Below are 20,875 nucleotides of genomic sequence, written 5' to 3' on the forward strand. Positions count from 1 at the left end.
ATTAACAGCAGCCGATAACCACTGACCCCTCCATGCACCTCATCTAAACTGAAGTATTTCTCAAGAGGCTGATTACCATTTAAATGAATTGAATAACCTTGTAGTTGTAAGTCCACATAGGGGTTAATAACGCAGCTCCAATGTCAAATTGTTAATATATTAAATAAACAAATAAAAATGAGACTAGTCTGGATTTTATTCATCCATTTTTAAAATCATTTCCCCAGTTTACGGCCATGAGGTGCTGTAATCGGTAGGCAACGGTCGCCAACCTGAGGAGAAGAAAGTAGAGCTGCAGTAGCTGTTTGTCTATTGCAGGTGTCAAGACGTCTTCACTTGCAATTCTGCGTTTGGCCAAAAGAGGTCACAATTGACCTGAATTGTTTTCTAACCTCAAACTCCATCAAACACACTTTTCACTGTAGACTCCTGTATCGTTTCATTTGATACATTATTCAATAAAGGTGTCACAGTATTGAAATAAAGTAAAGTAAACTCTCATTAAGGAGGAAATTACATTCCTTCTTGTATGTATTTATATATGTACTTCTCTGTATTCAGCCGGTGGTTTGCTTCTTCTGTAATGTTTCTAAGGTCTTCTGGGTCATGCATTAATATTTCAATATTTGCATTGGTCTACATAAACGTACCACAGGATTAGTGTCGTTCCTCTTCAGATAGAAAGCCACAGCTAAGTCGGAGACAGTGATCTGAGGAGGGGGAGGAGGGTGAGATGAGGCTGAGGGGAAAATAGACACCGGAGGGGTGGGGGTGGATTTACTGGGACTCAGACAGACAGCAGACCGGCTGTCCCAAGCTGCGCTGATCCTTCACTCTCCGGCACCGAGCTGAAGTCCGCCTGCAGACACCTGCCTCTCCGAGAATAACACAGCGGCAGCAGGAGGAGGCTCAGGGAGCAGAACCAAAGCGAGGACCGCTCTGTGCCATCCACTCCGTCCTGCGGGAGGACAGGCTGCTGCGCTGCTTGGAGACCGCGGTTTGTTGTCGTTACCAGGAGAGAAAGCTGCTCCGCTTCTCATTAAGCCGGGCTGCCCTCACAGAGGAGCCACTTGCATGGATGCACCATGGCCACGTTTGTCTGCAGGGTTCAGTTTTTAGATGATACCGATCCTTTCAACAGCACCAACTTTCCAGAGCCGACCAGACCCCCCCTGTACTCCTTCAGAGAGGATATCCCCCTCATCAACCAGCTCGCAGGAGTCCACCGGCTCCTCAAAGCTCCGCACAAGGTAGGATTAACAGGGTAGTAAACAAGTCATGCTGCACACAAAGCTAGGAGATGACTTTGGACTTAGGGACAACTAACGATGTCACTGAGGAGCTATTTATTTATTTATTTATTTTAATGTTTTGACTCAAACACACTTATAGGTGAACATGTGTACTCCATTCAGTTTACGCATGCTGGTTTTATGCTCAAGCCTCTTGTAAGTAAACTTCCAGAGCCACCATCCACCAGAGGCTATTTAAAGAACACATGGAAGCACAACTCGCTGGGTTTGAAATAAAGTGTTCGCCTTGAAGCGCGGAGCTTCCTGAAGCAGGGGACTTCACTTGGGTCACATTGATTAACAGGGGCGTTTCCGGAATTTTAAAAATTGGGGTGGCATAGGGTACCAAAAACAAGAGGAAACATTGTGTTTGATTACAAATGAAAACAATGTTTTTTAAAAAGGAGAAAATTTGGCACAATTTAGTTATTTGGAATCACAATTATGCTTAATAGTTAAATTACATCCAAAGTTAACTTATGCAGAATAGGCCTTTTCAGAATCATATATATCACATTATGACATCATAATGATTCACTGATTACATGTAAGTGTCTGTCCCATTATTTACTGATCAATAATATACTGCTGAGTAGATACAAGTACATTAAAACTGTCGTGGTCCTTTTTGTTTAGAAACTATCAGTTATTTTCTGTTATACTTTGAAAGTTTGTTTTCTGAATTTGTTTGCTTTTTAAATTTCTGGTCTTTGTTTCTTTCCCTCATTTCCATCATGTCTGCCCTCACCACCTGTGTCTCACATCCCAGTCAACCCCTCTGGGCACATTTAGTCTTTACGCTTCTCTTTTTCCTGCGTATACTGAGCAGCACCTTTAGCTCATTTTGCAATTTTCAGTGAATATGCTTTTTTAAGTTCTGTTTTTTCAGACTGCGGGCTCACTCGTGGTTCCTAGAAAATAAAAGTAGAATGGGAGGGAGAGCCTTCAGCTTTCAGGCCCCCTCTTCAGTGTAACCAGCTCCCAGTTTGGATTCAGGAGACAGACACTGTCTCTACTTTTAAGATTAGGCTTAAAACTTCCTTTTTGATAAAGCACATAGATAGGGCTGGATCAGATGACCCTGAATCCTCCCTTAGTTATGCTGCCATAGATATAAGCTGCTCGGAGCTTCACATGATGCACTCTGTTTCTTAGTCACACCCCTTTTTTCATTCACTTTGTGTTTATACATTTGCATAAAATCATTAGTTGTTATCACTCTGACTCTCTTCCACAGCGTGTTTTGTCCTGTTTTCCTTCCATCACCTCCAACCGGTCACACCCCTCCCTGAGCCTGGCTCTGCCATTGGTTTCTTCCTGTTAAAAGGGAGTTTTTCCTTTCCACTGTTGCTCAAAGCCTTGCTAATAGGGGGTAATTTAATTGTCGTGGTTTTCACTTTATCATTGTAGGGTCTTTACTTTACAACATCAAACACCTCAAGGCTGAGTTGAAGTAGTTATACCTGCTTCTCACTGGTGGGGTCTTCAGTTTCAACTGCAAAACCTGAGAAAAAGTGTGTTTCAGCAAAGTACCTAAGTAAATTACATTCCATCACAGGTCCTATTATGGCATCCCGCCTCACACCAACTTCTCTAAATGCCCCTGATGACTCGTAAATGTGGGCACTCTGACACTAAAGTGCCACAGAGGAAGGCTTTCGATCTCCACCAGCTTGAGGAAATCTCTAAAACGGAACTTCTCTGCTGAGAAGTCTACGCACAAACGGACACCCCACCTCCCTGAAGTCCCAAATACACTGAATAAAGCTTCCCACTGTATTTTTTGCTCTCTGCTTTGCATGCGGCAGTGACAGGTGGCTGCACAGAGGCATTAGTTCAGCCAGATTTATCCCGAGGTGCCTCATTCACCTACATGCGATGGGACACGGTGGAAAATTGACATTTTCAGTCAATTTCAGTGTTTAAGCAACCCCCCCACCAAAGAAAGAAGGAAAAAGCAACACATTCCTTACAGACAAGGTTGACTCAGACACACAAACACACCCACAGAGGCTGTACAAGTGCAGCAGATGTGACCTTGTTTTTTATGATTTATGTGGCTGCTACACAGTTAAAGCTGAAAGTGTAGATTAAACAGAGTTGAAAACAAAAAAACAAAAACTGGCACAGTCTGGAAAAAATGGGGAGTTTTAACTGCTGGCACACAGACCTGAGAGCAAAGCAGCAGAAGCGGTTTTCCGAACCAGACGATCTTTAGCTGCCCCCATCTTTAAAAACCGCGAAACAAATGAAAAATGGCCCACGGCACAGCAAAGCTTATGATTACAACCTATAGTCGGACAGATGGCACAGCCTGCATTTGTGTTTGCAATTTCGCTCGCATCACCAGGAAGGCTGTGCGCAATGGCAAATGGATATTGCACTTAGATTATAGGGATGAATTTGAGTGGTTGCAAATTTGCCCGTCAGACCGTCCAGATCTAAAACTTGGTGCTTATAATGCTCGAGTGTTATTATATAATTGGAAAATGTCAGAAGTGCTCAGTTGTTTTTGACAGTTCTCTTTGCTTTCTCAGTTAGTCTTTGTTTAAACAGCCTTTCCCTGATTTTTGTTTTAACCTCCTGTGCTCTCCTCTAAGGGGAAGAAAAAAAAGCCTGCTGTGTTATTATGCCGTGATGATGGTAGAGCTCTGTGCACGGCTGGCTGGGCTGCATGTAAAGTATAGGTCACTTGTCCCAGAATTCCTGCGGCCGGGGCCTGGATCCCTGCGACACTTTGTTCTCCTCACTTTGGGTGCCGCGGTTTTCCTGACCTCTTCCTCCATCTCTTCCTCCACCTCTATGGCCATGCAGCAGTTCGTACTCTCAAACACACAAACACAGACACATAAGGTTAGAACCTCTTGCCAAAGCTAAATTAGTGTATTGCTGGTTTGCTGTGCACGGGGATGTGTCACTTTGTCCCAGCTGCTAAACAGAAGGTTGGATTCTGGCAGCAGAGATCATCACTGACCTCTTCCTGCTTTAAAGGAAGTCAACATAAAGTGGATAATATAGGCAGTCTAAAGGCTAGATTGTAGATATTCCCAACTTAATTTAGGCAATGAGACAAAAAAAATTAAAAATAACATATCAGATATTCCGGTCGCTATCAGTCAAACAGCTACAGCTTCTGCCACAAACAAAGCTCAGACTTCACAGTTCGACTTTTATTCCACTACCAAAAGGTTCCCATTAAAGCAGCATTGGAGGTTTAATGGCCAACGCTGAACACGCCCACCCCCTCGCTCTTCAAAGAGCCTCTGAGGCTTTGATTTTGATGCAAGAAAAAAGTTTTTTTTTTTAAAGAAAGTTGTCTTGTAAGTTATGTAAGAGTGTCGTTAAATGCGATCACCACCACCAGACCCGGTGTTGTTTTAACATGGAAGTAATTACACCTCCTCCCCCCACTCCCTCTATTCTCCCCTATTTTCTCCTGCTTTGCTCTTGAGGGAGAATTTGATTAAAACGAGCACGAAGTATATACAAGCCAATAAGTGTTGCTCTAGAAAGTCCCCAGAGACTTGACTTGTGAAGAGCCTGCGGTTCCTCTTTGGAGCCACCGCTGCTCTCGGCCTCATGCAGCGTGATGTGTTGTGTTATTACTACGTGTTTTAGAAAAAAGAGACATCATTTGGACGACCAAGCTCACTCCTCGCTGCTGAAGCAGTGTTAGTGTGCTTGTGTGGAGGTAAAGGAGGGCAGCGTGGGTCAGACAGCGTGCCTGAGATGTTGCTGAAAAGAAAATAAATGCTGAATAATGGCAGCAGATTAGACACAAGAAATGTTTTGTTGTTTTGTTTTAGTCCCTCCATGAAAAACCAGGCCACTGGGACAAAGGGTGATTAACCCCACCCTCACGTGCCCACTGTCTCCACCCCCTCTGTTTCGGTTTGAGATTTACCAAATCTCATGTGCATGAAAAGTGTGAAGGACAGTAGCATCGCGCTTGACTTTAACAGCTGGGGAAACTATTTATGGAGCGCAGAGATTACCTTTAAAGTGTTTGCTTTTCAGCTGGTTAACATTTTGAGCCACGGTGGCAGCCTCACAGGTTTTGAGGGATTGCAGTGTGGTCTGGTGTGTTTGCTTCAAAGACAATGAATCCCTGTGAGGTTTCTGATCCCCCGACTTTTTCCACTGTGAGGACGACGTCTGTGCTTTTCAGTGAAATGTCTTAACAGCCTCAGGATGGATGGAAATAACATAGGGCATGCAAACATGACGCCCATTTTTGGATGATATTCTGATTGTTCACCATCTTTCCTGTGCAATACTGCAAATGTTGGTATCGATCCAAAACCAAGTGAATAAATAAATACCAACATTGATACTTTTAACCTATACAGGGAGTATATTTAGGGGAGCACACTAAATCACTCAGATTTTTTACTGTTCATAATAATTATTCACTAGAAAAAAACATACCTTTCAGCTAGTTGTGTATTTTGAATTTTTTTCATACCTGGAATCTAAATGTACCTGTCTAAAAGTTTATTTATATTTTTTTTCATTTCCAAAAAAATTACCTTTACATTTTTTTAACACAGTTCAGTGGGCTAGAATAGAAGGATAGAAGCAAAGTATCGACCCAATACCAACACCAGCGTTGGTATTAAAAATTTCCACACAGTGGTTAAACTCTGTCAAAGTAATGCATTGTTTGCTAAGTAGCACGTTACCATGCCAACCTATTGTTAGCATGGTGCCTGTGCTAGAGTTAACTTTTTTTTAAACTTTGAAAAAACACTGTGCTTCTGTCCTGGACAGTATAAAACAGGGACATAGCCACCATGATATCAGTCCCTGGTTTTGGATTTTGTTAGCATTAGCACTGTTTTCCACCACCGGATGAAAGGGTGGATGAGAGGGTAGAGTGGGCAAACTGTTTCTTTGTACATCGCACAACAAGCCTTAATATAAGTTACGTATTCTGTTTGAAAATCCTCCAAGAGGGACCAACAGCCTGCACGCAGTGAAGAACTCCAACCCAGTGCCTTGGAGTGCTGGATGAGGCCAGGCAGGCTCTGGCACACTTGTCAATCAATGTGGCCACGCCCCTAACTCAAATATCCAGATAGATGAGGAAAAAAAACCAAAAAAAATGCAGAATTGTCATGAAGGGGGAAACTATCCGTAGAATACTATTATAAATATTTTATCACATGAGTGTACTTGCTTTGGGAGGCAGCCTTGAATGGCCATTAGAGGAACTGCAGCGTTTGGCACTTCCACACTGGTGTCATCCTTCAGCCTTAGAAGGTTTGACACAGATGATTCATTGTGTCCTTATCAACTGTTATGTTTCTGGGATTACCTAAATAATGCTAACCTGCTGCTTCTTAGGTTCCCCTTTCCAATACTTCAGCTCAGGCAGTGCTGCCTGCCCCCATAGACACACCCACTCTTGAGCTCCAGTGTGCATGCTGCCTCAGAGGAGAGTAAATATAGCAAGGTTATATTTATGCTGTGAGTCCATGCGACAGTCCGTCTCTCTGTTTAGGACTGAAAGGGAGGAATGGACAGAAAGCAGCAGCAGGTCTTGTGATCTGTGGTCAGAAATTGTCGTCACACAGCCTGAATGGATTGTCCGGGTGGGTGGGTGTGGATTTGGCAGCACACCAGAGGCCAATCTAAGTTAAACCCACTGATGCCACCGAGCTGCTACATACCAATGCGCGACTCTGATCTCATTCACTTATTCGTACTTCAGCAGCTTCAGGAAGCAGTTGCAAAAACTCAGAGCCGATTGTTGCGAGCTAATGACGTAAGTTGCTTTTTAAGAGTTGTCTCTGGGACGGATGCTCCCACCTGCTATCGACCCGTGACCGTACTCATAAACATTGGTGCCAGTGGCGGGTTGATATATTACTGTGCACCTGGTCGCAAACTCAGCTGGGTTTCTTCTTACACAGCACAGGGGGTCAGTTCTGACAAAGGCCCCTCTGCAGTGTTACCTTAGATCATGCAAATGCATGAAGGCGAGGTGGATGAGAAGTGAAAAAACTCAGAAAGTCATCAATCGCCAGCGCGAATACTTGGACATGTGCAAGGCTGTGCTCGCTCAACGAACATATAGAGCCGAGCTGAGAGTTATATTTTTCACAGCTAGTATTTAATGCAATAAAATGTGCCGTTCCGTCGCTGTGTTCCACTCTGGTTTTGGTTTCATGTTCTGCGGCCTTTATTACGAGTTAACTCCCTTAACAGCTTTTTAATGCAGAAAGCAGAGGCACCCTGCAAATGCTTCTCACCCCTTCACAGACCACTGTGTGCACTTGTGTTCAAACCCCTGCCCCATAAACTGGCTTTATTTTACAGGCTCAAAGTGTTGTTCTTTCTTGTTTTATTTTTTTAAAGGGGGTGTGAATCATGGATATACATAGTAAAGGGACGCTAGACAAAGGGAGCCCAATGGGTCATCCCTGTGTGCAGAGTGACACGTTTGTTGTATTTCCTTTATTACTTTAACTTTGTATATTTTGTTTCTGCCATCCCGTAGCTTGATGACTGTGCACTTCAGCTGTCCCACAATGGAACCTATCTGGATCTGGAGTCCTCGCTGGCTGAGCAAAGGGACGAGCTGGAAGGCTTTCAGCAGGACGACACAGGGTGAGAGTGACTCATGTACCCTTTATACCAAACAGTCTCTCTCTCTTCACCACTCGAAAATATCTAAAGCAGCGAGACCCCCGCGCCCTCTCCCCCCTCATACACGTACACATATTTTCTGAGTTTCTTCATTCTTATAAAATGGGGAGAATCACAAGCTGTTGGATATGGATTTCTTGGAAGCGCAAGTTCATGGAAAGTATGAAGCACTCTGGAAAGCAGGACACGTGTGCCCTCCCTTCCACAGCAACAGCTATTCTCCCATTGTATGATAAATATTCTCATCTTCTTTGTGACAGTATTTCACAGTTTACAGCTTGAATGTAGAGACGACGGTGTGATGACTTTGTAAAAGGGCTTTGAAACCTCTATCAAACCTCCTGGCTGGACATCTCAGTAAATCAGGATTAGGATTACACCCAGAAAATTGAATATTTAATATGTTAATCACCTTAGATTATGTGCTTTGGCTATTGTTCAAAACTCATAAACTCTTATGTGGCTCATTAGTATTGACAAGCATATGATTTCCATTATAGTGAATGTTGCTTCAGTCCCTGGTGAACCTGATTTTCTTTTTATTCCTTAAACTGTGTTAGCGTGTCACTTAGGCTACAGCAAACCTACCCTGGATCTGTTGTAAATCCCATAACATGTAATTTTCCTGGCACTCTAGCATCTCTCCGCCCATTCCTCTGAATGGTATTGTTTTAGGTCATGTAAGTGTGCTAATTTTTATATTGCAAATGGAAACAGTTTTCTTCTCTGATAGGTGGCCAGTGTCTGCAATTAAAAACTGTGAGAAAACCTCAGGGCCTGAGGCTAGCATATTAGCACCAGCAACTAAGGTTCAACGTCGGATAAATTTGTATAGGATTCAAGTTACAACCAAAACCTGAATTTGAGTCCAACATTATTATGCAATCCTGTCTTTGTGGCTTCCAGCTACACTCACTGGCCACTATGTTAGGTACAGCTGTTCAACTTCTCATTAATCAGCCCATTTAGACAAGTAGAGATGGTCAACGTGACCTGCTGAAATGAAAACTGAGCTTTAGAATGGGGATGAAGATGATTTAAGTGACTTTGTCTTTGCCAGAAACTGCTGACTTTCCCACAGAGCCGTCACTCGGGTTCACAGAGAATGGTCTGAAAAAGAGAAAATATCCCGTGAGCGGCAGTTCTCTGTGTGAAGATGTTTTTTTGATGCGAGAGGTTCAGAGTAGAACGGCCAAACTGCTTTGAGTTGATATGAAGGCAAAAGTAACTCAAAAAAACGTAAACAGTGGCTATATTTTGTTAATATCAATTAATAGAGCTAGTTAAATTGGAAAATCCTGAAATTAGGTAATAGAACAAATTAAAGTCAGGAATGCTGTCAATGCTATACCATTATTGTAGCATGATTACTCCACATTCGCTGGCTCACTGGTAACCGTTGGGGGCTTTCAAGTGTCTGTTGTGGTCAGATTTCCCTACTCTCTCACTAACAGAAGTGATTATGTGGGAGTTATTACGTCAATCTGTTGCCAGATAAGCTCTAAATTGGTTTAAGAAAGGGCTAGCAAAGAAAACAAAGTATTTCAAGAACTGATACGTTTGTCCTAGCTCTTCCTCCTGGTTATTTTGTTAGGACAAAGTCATTTGTGGCACCCAAGATGGTGCAGAACCAGACCAAACAGGACCACCACGAATAAATTTCCTGTTATGCCAGAGTTGGGGATTGATCAGGACACTTTAGCATTTGCGCTACACAGGATATGTGGTCAAAGGCTCCCCAGACCACCTCGGGAAGTGGTTTGAACAATCGCAATGTGTCTTGGTGGTCTCGTCTTTATACTTGCCTTTAGCGCTGTTCATTTGTGATCTGATTGCCCAAGACTCATCTAAAAAAAACGAGTATAAACAGTTGCTTACCTGATCAGTCCTTGTAACTTTAGCTAATTAGCTGTAACACAAACGGGCAAACATTGGCTCAAAGCCGTTTATACACAAAGAGCTCTGACCGCCACACGGAGAAGGCAGCTGTTAAGCAGCAGCACATGTGTGTGACAATGTACGTTTGTGTAGGTATGTCAGTCTGTTTAGAACTGGGGGCGGCTGCCTGATAAGTGATGACAGACCCCAGAGCCTTGTTAGTCTCTGTGTTTATTATAAGTGGTTGTTTCCATGTGCATATCTATCTATTTGTTTTCAAATGTGTGTATCTTTCTTGTGCGCTCGGTAAGCCATATGACAGATGACAGATAGGTGAAGAAAGGCTCGTTTGTGTTGAGGAACTGGTTGGATTGGACAGTTCTGTCAGTCATTCTATCAAACTGTGGCTTTAACCGAGGTCATAATGAGCTGACAGTAAGAAATGAATCATGCGTTTCTGGTTTGGGTTTGACCTCGTCTTGGCAAAATGTCACAAAGGGTGAGGATGAATTCTTTCTAAATTCATTCTGCACAATGAAAGCTGTCTATACAGTGTTATAAAAGACTAAATTAATCCCAACCAATGTCAGAGCGTACCTTTAACATGTGCTTTAATAGGCTCTGTAATGCGTTAACGTATTTTTCTGTCATACTAAGTATATACTGTTACACTGCTGAATGCACAGAGTTTCAAATAATGAGGTCAGTACATGCAAATGATATCTGTGAGCAAAAAGGTCAATCTTCAGACAGCTGTATAATGTCAATGAGGGTTGATACCCCTAATATGGTCATCTTAGGCGAGAAGCCCTGCCCACTTCTTGTTCAAACCTTCTGTTTGTGAGGGGCAGCCAATCAGAAGAAACTTGGCTAAGTTGCATTTGATCCGATGTTGAACCTTACTTGCATTAAGGCCCAGCATGGGATAAAAAGGTGCAATTATGAATCACAGAAAACTCCTGCAGTAGAATTCAAGAGCTGTAAGCATAATGATAACACAATGGTTCCCTTTACCAGTATCTGGGAAATAAAACCTTTAAGCAGTGGATATCAGGATTGACTAGATGGATCCATTTAACATAGTTATCAGCCACATATTCACCTCTATAATCCCACAATAACAGTTTTAATTTATAAATAACCATAAAGTCTGCTGGTCACACATATACAATATATTTTATAGAATAATGAGAAAAGGTTTTTTTTCCTGTAGTTTTTACTAAATAACTGTTCCAGAAAACGGAAACTTCTCTATCACTAAAAATATCTGCAGGTTTCTAAAGAGCACATTGGTGTTAGCTGAATTTATGCTTCCACACATCAAAGATGGTGTTGTGATTGCAGCTATGGCAGGACAGTGCTCACCACAGCTTACAGTAAACAAAGCCCTCGGGTGACAATAATTGCTCTGCTTCCACTGGAAGTCACTGTAGATGGCTGTAGCTTGTGATGCAAAGGAATCTCCCTTTGAACCCTTTACGCCTGACTTCAACATATCATACTTATGTCAATCACAGGCATCCACTGTGTATAAAACAAGGATGTACAGTTAGGTCCATAACTTTTGCTTCTGTTCTAACTGTAGCTTCCATGAGTCTGAAAAGTGAAGGCAATATAGAAGTGCCTTAAATCTACATTCTTCTAACATCCAACAGGGGGCGAGTTCCCTGGTTGCAAAGATAGGCGGTATAAAAAGTGGACATGGTTGCCATGACATCAAATGTTGGTCTGTGAAGTCTCAAGATGAATGTTTTAGATGTTGTCATCTTGCTGTTTTGAAACATTAGCTCATTGGCTAACGTCTCATTAATCACAAATCATTAGCCAATGACTGCACCCTGGATAATATTTCTGAAACGTATTATGGCCGTGATTTACATAAAAGACTTCTCTTTTTTTTTCAGTATGACTTGAAATAAGTGACTGAGCCCATGAACTCATTGGGAAATAAGAAAGTCCCACCATGAGTATTGCCCACTGGTGGCCATGAAGAAAAAGGCAGGTTCAACAGACTTTGCGTTGCTTTGCGTTTTCCAGATCCTGAAGCTGTTTATGTCCAATTTGTGTATTGTGTGTGGTTGCAAAAAGATCTCAGACGTTACAAGTGTAGCTTATTCACTTATTTACCTGTGCGTACAAGACGCAGCTGGTTGTGGTGTCTGAAGGTGACTGTGGTCAAGAAGCTTGAAGTTTCTGCTTTTGCTGCCTGTGTGTAAAATAAAATTGGCAGCAGCCCCAAAGCGGCCCACGGTACTGTGATGTCCCTAATACTTATCCAAAGGTGTTTTATTTCAATCGAAATCTGTAAAAAAAAATGTAAAAAACTAAAATTGGAACTGTATCTATTGTTTCAACTGCGTAAAATGAAAATAATATGCTAACTAGGTATAAAGCTAACTAGGTATAAAATTAAGGACTGATTGTTTATGAAGCATTAGTTTCTCTTTGGTGATTTGGTCTTTGTTTGGTAAAATCTAGTTATAAAAGTGTTGCCAGTTAGATTTTTCAATGTAAAAAGGGTGGATGTAATAAGCTAGAGCTTCAGGCTACACCTTTTCAGTCAATATTTTGCAGTCACTCCATTTCTTTCAACTCCATGATGATTTTTTATTGCCACATTTTTCCCCAGAAGACCATTAATGAACCAAAAAAGGAGCCTCATTTATTCTGGACTATCTCAATGCCCCAATGAAACTGGAAGTCCAGAAAGTGGAAGCTTCTGACAGAGAACCTCAGGAAACTGCCTTCACCATCTCGACCGTTGATTTAAGTCTTGTTTATGACAACTTGATGTTAAAGCTCAATCAACAAAATTAATGATGGGAATACTTTAGAGTGGGCCTACCTTGTGACTGACAAGTCAATATATAGTTAAACTGTGTGCCCACACCACTATGTGTTTCATGCTAGCCTAACTTTCCTCCCACAGTTCAGTTGCTTTGACTGCCATTCTTACACAACAGACTACCAGAAAAGAAAGAAAAATGAATTTGTGTTTGTTTGCATCTCAAAGATTGTGTTAACATTTTGCTCTATTTCCTAGCAAATCTGATAACATTGTAATAGAAAGATTAGAGGCCAGGTGCTCTCTTGTTTGACTGTTTTTTCCTAAGAGCATGTTATGCATAATTCCAGCGGTAAATGCTATCAGAGTCATGCTTTCCCTGCGTGGGCTGGATGGTATCAGTTTGTTAGTGATTGAAGTCGCTGATTAGTTCCTGGCGATTAGGACGTAAGGGTATAACAGATAGCGTAACATAATATTGTACTTTATCTTGACATTTGTGTGCCTTCCCACTGAAAATAGGGTTCCCATGAGTGTTTGCTCATGGGAACGATGCCACGCGGAGGTGCGCACTTGTGAAAATGCCTGTTATGTCTGCTGCAGTTCTGCTGTCTGAAAAGAATCAGATGTGTATCAATATGGGGGTATAAATGTAATGCACGCCCACGTTTGTGTGCATCAGTCTCATCATGTCAGCTGTTTTTGGCTATCATAGAAGAGACAAAACTTAGACAACTTAGTTTTGACTCAAATTTAATTCTCTTGTTTCCTCCCTCCAATGTCTCTCAGGTCCAGAGGGAAGAAGCACAGCGTTATTTTACGGACCCAGCTGACAGTCCGTGTCCACGCCTGCATTGGTGAGCACTGTGCCACATGTTTGTAACACATTTCTCCCTGGAAACACACATGCACATGCCGTCAGATGCACCAGCGAGCCTAAGAGCATATTGCAACCCCCCTTTAAATGGCTGTCCCAGGGTTTTCCAAGTGGTACACTTCAAACCCGAAACCGCCCACTTGGAAGCTGGATTGACTGGTGTGTGTGAAACTTCTCTAAATTTAACGTGGCAATTTCATGTTTTTGCCACATCTTTTGACACACTGAGAAAAAAAACATTGCCGTGTGTGAGCCTTTTTGCAGAGAAGCTTCTGATTTCTGGTGAAGTCATTACAGTGTGATGCTCCTGACTCATCTTTGCTATACGGGGAGAAAAACAACAGGGAGAGAGGTGTGACTTTCACTTTATGTGAGAGGGTGGAAAAAAGATAACAGCAGTAAAGTTCAAGTATTTAGTGATAAGTCTGAAGAGAAAGTTATGAGATTAAACGCAAAGGAGGGGCATGAGAGGAGAGTAAGCACAGGGACAACTCTGTGGCAGAGGCAGCTAAGATGAGCCTACAAACCTTATCTGGTCCACTGAGCTTGTTTGTGCTTTGCCAATGTAATCAGACCGGATCTTCTGTGTTGCTGACAAGGAACGTGCACATCATTTATGTTAGATCTTGAGAGCTAACTTGTTTAATGCTACCAGGTCATTATTTGAATCTCTTGAGAACTATTGAATGGATTTCAGCTTAATTTTTTATGAACATGAATTCTGCTGACGATCACTTGTGATTAGGGTCTCAAACAGAAGAAAACAGCTTTTTTGACAGTGTTAAATTTCTGCTTAGTCATCCATCTGTAGACATTGATAGATCTGGGTATAGCTACACACCTGCTAACTGAGGTATTGTGGAGTTACACCTAACAGGCTGTTTCTGGCCTATTTTTCAGTTTTCCTGCTCATCAGATCAACACTTCTTGAGTTCAGGCTTTTAAACAATCACCTTATAAATGTTACAAATTTGGTACTGTAGCTCAAGTACCAAACAACTCACGGACCGGTACCCGCCTGTGGCCCGGGGTTTGGGGACCGCTGTTATAAGAAACTTATAAGGCAGAGATGAATAATGTGCAATTTCCTAGTCAGTAGTTTGTACCCTATCAGTGTCTTTTCTGTCCACAGCAGTGGAGAACTCTTGGGATTGTGTTTTTTCCTTTCATTTGGCTGAGGCACTACACTGAAACACTTTAGCGCTGTGGTTACGTTTTGTTAGGGAAAACCCTCCATTAAAATCATCCCACTCTATCATGCTTTCTCTCCCCGGGGTGTGTCCTTCTTCACCCATTTCCTCCGTGACTTTTTCCTACTTGGTCAACACTCTTCATGCCAGTGATAGCAGAGCTAATTCTGGATCCTAGAATCAAGACCGGCCGAGATGTTAATGAGGTGAAAGGTCAGTCTAAGCAGTGCTTAGGAAGGGTACAAAAAATATAGTTCTTGTATATATGGGGCATTTTTTTACAGTCTTAAAAATAGTTTTAAAAAAAAAGTATTCTGAAATGGACATGTTAGAGATTTGGCTGCATTTGATCACCTTTTATAGTGATTAGATTGTAATTAGATGAAGTTTTCTTTTTGCAAACTGCAGTTTTCATCCTCCCACTTTCCCTTAAACCACTTCCTTTCAGTAGATTATGATGGATGTATAGTTGCTGTCCTCTAAAGAAAGTTTTAGGCTCGAGGGCTGTTGGAAACAGACGGGCTCATTCTGAAAGGGATGAGGACTGACCCGGATCTGCAGCCATCTGCTGCAAACATATAAACTGCTATTTGCTTACAGATGTAAAGCTGCTACAGTGTTTTTCTTCATCCTCTGATGGGCCTGAGTGAATGCACTGAGGATTGATGTAAGCTAAATCTTTCTCTCACACCCATGACCATGTAATACACACACCCACACATCCAGCCGTTATGAGGGATCTTCCCATGGTTTGGAGAAAAAACAGCGCCGGGCTATATTTATTTGGCCCTTTACGCATAAAATGAAAAACAGCTTCTTATTAGAAAAAGTTGCATCGCCATCATCAACGCAGAGACATTTTCTTTTGAAGGGCATCGCTTATTTTCATCCAGTGCCAACGTGCGATGATAGAGTTTGTTTACTATGCTGACCGCAATCCAGATTTCAGTTAGCACGGCACAGATGCAGGGCAACGACTAAATCTGCACGGGACTTGATATTTGGAAGTGGCAGTGTGTAATTCTGCCGCATTAAACAGACATACAAGCAGATAGCTTAAGCGTGTCACAGCAGTCTATTCACTTTAAAGATCTGCTGTCCACCCCCCATCACTCAGTGTCGCTTCAGCTGTCCACTCATCCACCCGTTTAACGTTCTCTAATCTTTCTAGGCCTTAACCTTCAAATCCTCCGAGTGGTGGACAGCAAACTGTCCGCTAAATGAAAAATCACGTTGCATTCAAGGATGCACATTACGTGCAAAATGAAATGTTTGTGACTGAAAAGCTGTGTGTTTATTATGATTACAATGCATGAAATGCTCCATTCCTTACAGATTTTCCTAATCTTACCGGTCTCGTGACCTTCTAGGTTCAATTAGCAAAGGTCTAAACGTCATTGTATTGAGGCTAAATGTTGGATACATCTCCTTCAGTCATCCAGTGATCTTCTTTCAAGATTGCAGGGATGAGAAAAGTTTGAATGACTAAGAGAAACGCAGCATTCTTGGGCATTTCTTGGCTTTTCTGCGGATAGATTGAATTACATGCAGGCGTGCTGGTTGGGATTAAAGCAGCTCTACGGTGGGAGTTTGTGTGAGTCAAAGTGTAATTATGTTTGTGAGTTAATGAATTTTTCCCTGGTACATGAACAGAAACACACACTGACATGGTCAGCAAGGCCGTGACTTTGACTGCTGGTGTAAGCACTGTGTCTGCACTCAAGAGGCCCTTGTGGCATTTTAATGATCCAGGTCTTCTGAACGTCTCCAGCCTGAACCCCGCTGGGAAATCAGGCTGTTTTGTTCATTTTTTATGCATTGTGGGTGTCCTCACTGTCCTCAGCTTCAGGTTAAGAAGTTGTGGCCCGAACCTCATTATTTATACTTTCAACTGCTGCACTGTCTCTTTCAGTTGTTCTTTTAACTTTTAATATCTGCTTGTGCAGACTTCCACCTACACTCACATCCCTTCTGTCGGTCCATCACGCGGCCTGCCCAGAACCCTTTGTTTAAGGGTTAATTTTAGCTGCTTCTGTCACAGTCGAAGAGTTGTTGTGGATCGTGGCTGATGAGTACAGAGAGGCGGTTCTGGGGTGGGGGTGAAGTTGAGGTGTTATCTTTAGAAAGTGTTGACAGCACAGAAACACGTGAGGGAGGCAGCCCAGTGGAGCCTCTTTGCACTAAATGTGAGAGTTAAAGGAAGCAAAGGGGTTGATTGATGGAGATCAGGGAGAACTGGGGGTATTAAAAGTTTAGAGGTAGTAAGGGAAAGGATGATGTGAAGTTTACCTCTTGTTGTACTTCTGATGGATTTTTCTGACTGCAGGAATTTTACATATGGACTAAAGCCAGTCAATCTGTGAATTCACTCTTTGTAAAAAATCGTACCAGGCTGCAAACCTGTTTATTTCTCCTGTTAAAGTTGGAAATTTTAATATTAGAATTATTGGTGATTGGCTCGCTTTTTGAACTAGCCCCTAGTGGCCATTCAAGGAACTGCAGTTTTTAGCGGTTTCCCGTTTACCGTGCAGAAACATAGACAGTAAGATGGACGTAGTTGCCGTCATGTAACTCATCAGTTTCTTGGGATGAGTGTTTTCACCGTGGTCATCTTGATGTTTTTAAACCAGATGTTACTAATAAAGGATGGATATGATTGTGAAATCAATATTCCGAGTGGCTAAGAACTGGTCAGTCACAAGCCAGTGAGCATACCGTAGATAATACTCCTTTCAGACTCTTAGAATGATCAAAATTCACAATATGGATTTAATGTTGTTCTCTGAATAACATGAATCAAGCGATGAGTCCATGAAGTCATCAGGAAAGTGTCCACTAAGTGCAGACTCAAGGAAGTTTTGCAATGGTGGCTTCACCAAACCTGGAAGCTACTAGAGGCGGGAATCACCCCACGATACGATATTATCACAATACTTGTACAATACAGTATACTTCAGTTTTTAACATTTTGTGATATGCTAAGTATTGCAAATAACATATATTGTATTTTATTGTCTTTCTTTCTCTATGTTCTCAAACTCTGATTTATCCAGTAAGATAACGTTCTCGCACCTTAGTTTTGTTTTTTGGGGTTTTTTTGCTAAATGAGATTGTCAAACCTGCCAACACTGTCACTAAACTCCTGCCATAAATGCTGCCATAAGACAGCCTGCTATTAAATACACTCACAATGCAAATGGCTTGCAGCCAGTTGAGTAGAGTTCCCTCATGTTGTGCTCATTGACAAAGAGTAATCAAGACCGATGGCAACATGTTGCCGATCTGTCTAATTTATAAATTAGACAGCAATTATTTGCAGACTTTTCTGATCATCTCTCTGAGAGTGATTGCAGTCAGTCCAAGTCAGACTGCAACTGCTTGCAGAAAGGTTGCCTCCTTTTAGATGCCCTGTGTAATCGCCTTACAGTCAAAAGTGATCGTGCATGTGCAATAATAAGCTAAGTGCGACGTTGTTTTTTTTTAGCTGAGCTGATTTAATGTAAGTTTGCTCGGCTAATGTTAACTTAGGATGTTGGTGCAGAAGATTAGCCATTTTGTAGTATTCCCAGAATATATTTGCAGCTGATCAAACACACAAACCCACAGATGTGCAATGAGACTAAGTGCAATTGTCTTTTTCTGACAAAGTTGTATTTTTACTCAGTTGTATATAGCATTTGAATTCTATTTTATCCTATTGTATATATTATTGTATTGTATATAGTATTTTATTTTATTCTGTTCTGTACAGTTGTGTACAGTATCTTATTCTTATTCTATTCCAGTGTTCTCTAATTTTTGCTATATAGCTTTGCACTGTCCACTTTCTGCTGTAACAAAACAAATTTCCCACGTGTGGGACTAATAAAGGTTATCTTATCTTATCTTATTTGATGTATTTAATAAAAAAAAAATGGATGTTTAGTGCCCCAGTATCGATACAATATTGCCAAGAAAAATATTACAATACCATCCTTTATTGATGCCCCACCTCTGAAAGCTACATCCTTCTTTTTACGCTGTCTATGAGCAGAACCCTCCAACTCCCAGGGCTCTGGACCTGAGCTTGAGGAAGTAAATGGTTTTGAATTCCCAAAGCTTTTGTTTCCCATGCGGCCTCATTTCCCAGCCTCTCCTCAAGTCAAAGGATATGCAGTAATTCAAGTGATCAAAAACAGCGAGGGTATGTTCTCTGACAGGTAAAGCTCCCTGTAATGAGTGGTACAGCAGGTGAAACAAAAGAGTCGGAGTGCAGAACAAAAGGCCTTGCATGTGTTTTGGACCCTTTTCAATCCCTTTGCACGGAGCTCTGGAATTTAGCCCTTTAAAAAAATTGGCTTGGATTTCTGCGCGCCAATTATCTGTCTCTAATCACCCCCCATCGTATTGTCAAGAAGAGGTGATGGCCAGAGGTTAGGGTGGAGGGAAGTTTAACTCGCTTTGATTTTCGCGGGTTCTACTGTTACATAACAAACTAGCAACTCGTTGAAAACTTGAAGATTGTGTCTGTATCTGTCTTATCTTCGGTTCACTGCAGGATTCACACATCAGAATCTTCATTTCAGTTTCAGTTTTATAATTTGATCCTGCCTTTACTGAATAAAACAGGGCCCTATGTAAAAAACAACAAGAAAAAAAACAAACAAACGAGGGTTTACTACAGATATTTTAAGGATTTCATGGCATCAGTGAGAGTTAGAGAAATTACAATCTTTTTAAGCTTGCCAACAGGGTGGTCTTGAGAGATAAAAGAGTAGTTGCTACTTAGGCCAGATTTACTGACAGGACCTCTGTTCACTCTGGCTATAAGATGCTATATAAAAAGAAATGACTACAGCTGGTTCTGACAGCGATTTACTTCGTTGGTGTCCCCCTGCTGTGGGAGATAAGGCCGGGTAATGGCATGGTGTGGCATGGAGATAATGCTTGCTAATGGGTAAGCTGGGAGGGGGTATTGCTGCAGGACATCTGTGACTGAGCAGTCAAGTTGTTGGCATGGTGCCCTCTAATAACTGTGATACCCTACTTTTTAATCCACTGTCCATTTGTCCCCTGTTGATGTTTCCCACCATATCTTGAATTATATTATTCAAAAAGACTCAGCTGCAGTTGTTTAACCTCAACATTTCTTCCTTTTCCTGGGTTGCATTGTTTTTCCTCTGAATCTATATTTACTCAGCTCAGCTCCATATAATCTTCATGCTTCATTGTTCTGATAGACACCTGTGGCTTTGGCTCAAGAAGTTGTGCACTATCCTCCCGCTAACTTCTGAGTCAACAAAGATATTTCGCTATGCTTATGAACTGTGTGCAAAGCGTTAGACAAGTTTAGTCCTGCTGCTCAGTCTGCTTCATCTATGCACAACCAGAGCACCTTCTGTGAAAATGTATGTTTATGTGTCCATATTTGTATTTTTTCTGCACCACCACCACCTAAAATCAGCACTTCTGCATTCCAAATACAGAACACTATGCTCTTATTTTAATGTGTGTTTAATGTGTGTTTCACAGAGAGAAGGAAGGAATGAAATTAAAAAAAAAAAAAAAAAAAAAAAAAAATCACTCAAATAGTTTCCCCTCTACCCTCACCAGCAGCTGAGACCCTGAGGAGAGCCCACATGAGTCATGCTTTAGTTACTGCTGTTAGAGATGGAGAGATGTGCCGATGAGGCATTAGCGATGGAGGTGTAGTGGTGAAAAACTTTCCAGCAGTGGCTGCTGTAGAAAAGCCACCAGCATTTATCTTTTCTGTAGTCGTTCTCTTCTCCTGCTGCACTAATGCTGTTTGACTTTATTTACACTTCAATAGTAGATTATGTTGCATCTATTGCTAAAATTGGAACCTCTGGAAAAAGCACATGTGCAGGCAATGAAGGAGAATCCAGTTTGAGGGGATTAAATGTTTATAGTTGCATTGGCGCCAGATTTTCCAGCTTGCGGTGCACTTATGGAAATGTTCAAATTGATGATAATGAAAAAGAGTTTGCTAGCTAGCCTTTTAGAGAGAGGGAAGGTGCGAGTTTAATGACAAAGAGATTCGCATTTATGATTTTTGGTGGTTAATGTTGTTTTCTGGAAAGAATTGCAAGGCTTTATCTTGTCGATGTTTCCAACTTGTGGCTTAGGCAACCCTAAAGCAACCCTTTGGCAACTACTGTACAGGTCACTTGGGGAAACTGCGCATTTGCCAACCAGTTGGTAA

The 20,875-nt window shown here is 41.7% G+C and overlaps 1 protein-coding gene across 4 annotated transcripts in view; it reads left to right on the forward strand.

Annotated features, from left to right (window-relative positions):
• Positions 1–777: 777 nt before the first annotated feature.
• The window catches only part of fhod3a (formin homology 2 domain containing 3a), a 63,163-nt gene continuing 43,065 nt past the window's right edge, over positions 778–20,875 (forward strand). For all 4 annotated transcript variants that reach the window (XM_084919618.1, XM_084919619.1, XM_084919620.1 and 1 more), the window contains exons 1-3: positions 778–1,250; positions 7,795–7,904; positions 13,396–13,463. In XM_084919618.1, the coding sequence (XP_084775744.1) occupies positions 1,086–1,250; positions 7,795–7,904; positions 13,396–13,463 (343 nt within the window). In that variant the 5' untranslated portion in view covers positions 778–1,085. The remainder of the gene's footprint in view (positions 1,251–7,794; positions 7,905–13,395; positions 13,464–20,875) is intronic.

The sequence above is a fragment of the Perissodus microlepis genome, chromosome 22 (assembly GCF_051167445.1).
Source record: "Perissodus microlepis isolate ML-2025 ecotype Zambia chromosome 22, ASM5116744v1, whole genome shotgun sequence".
Lineage (NCBI taxonomy): Eukaryota > Metazoa > Chordata > Actinopteri > Cichliformes > Cichlidae > Perissodus > Perissodus microlepis.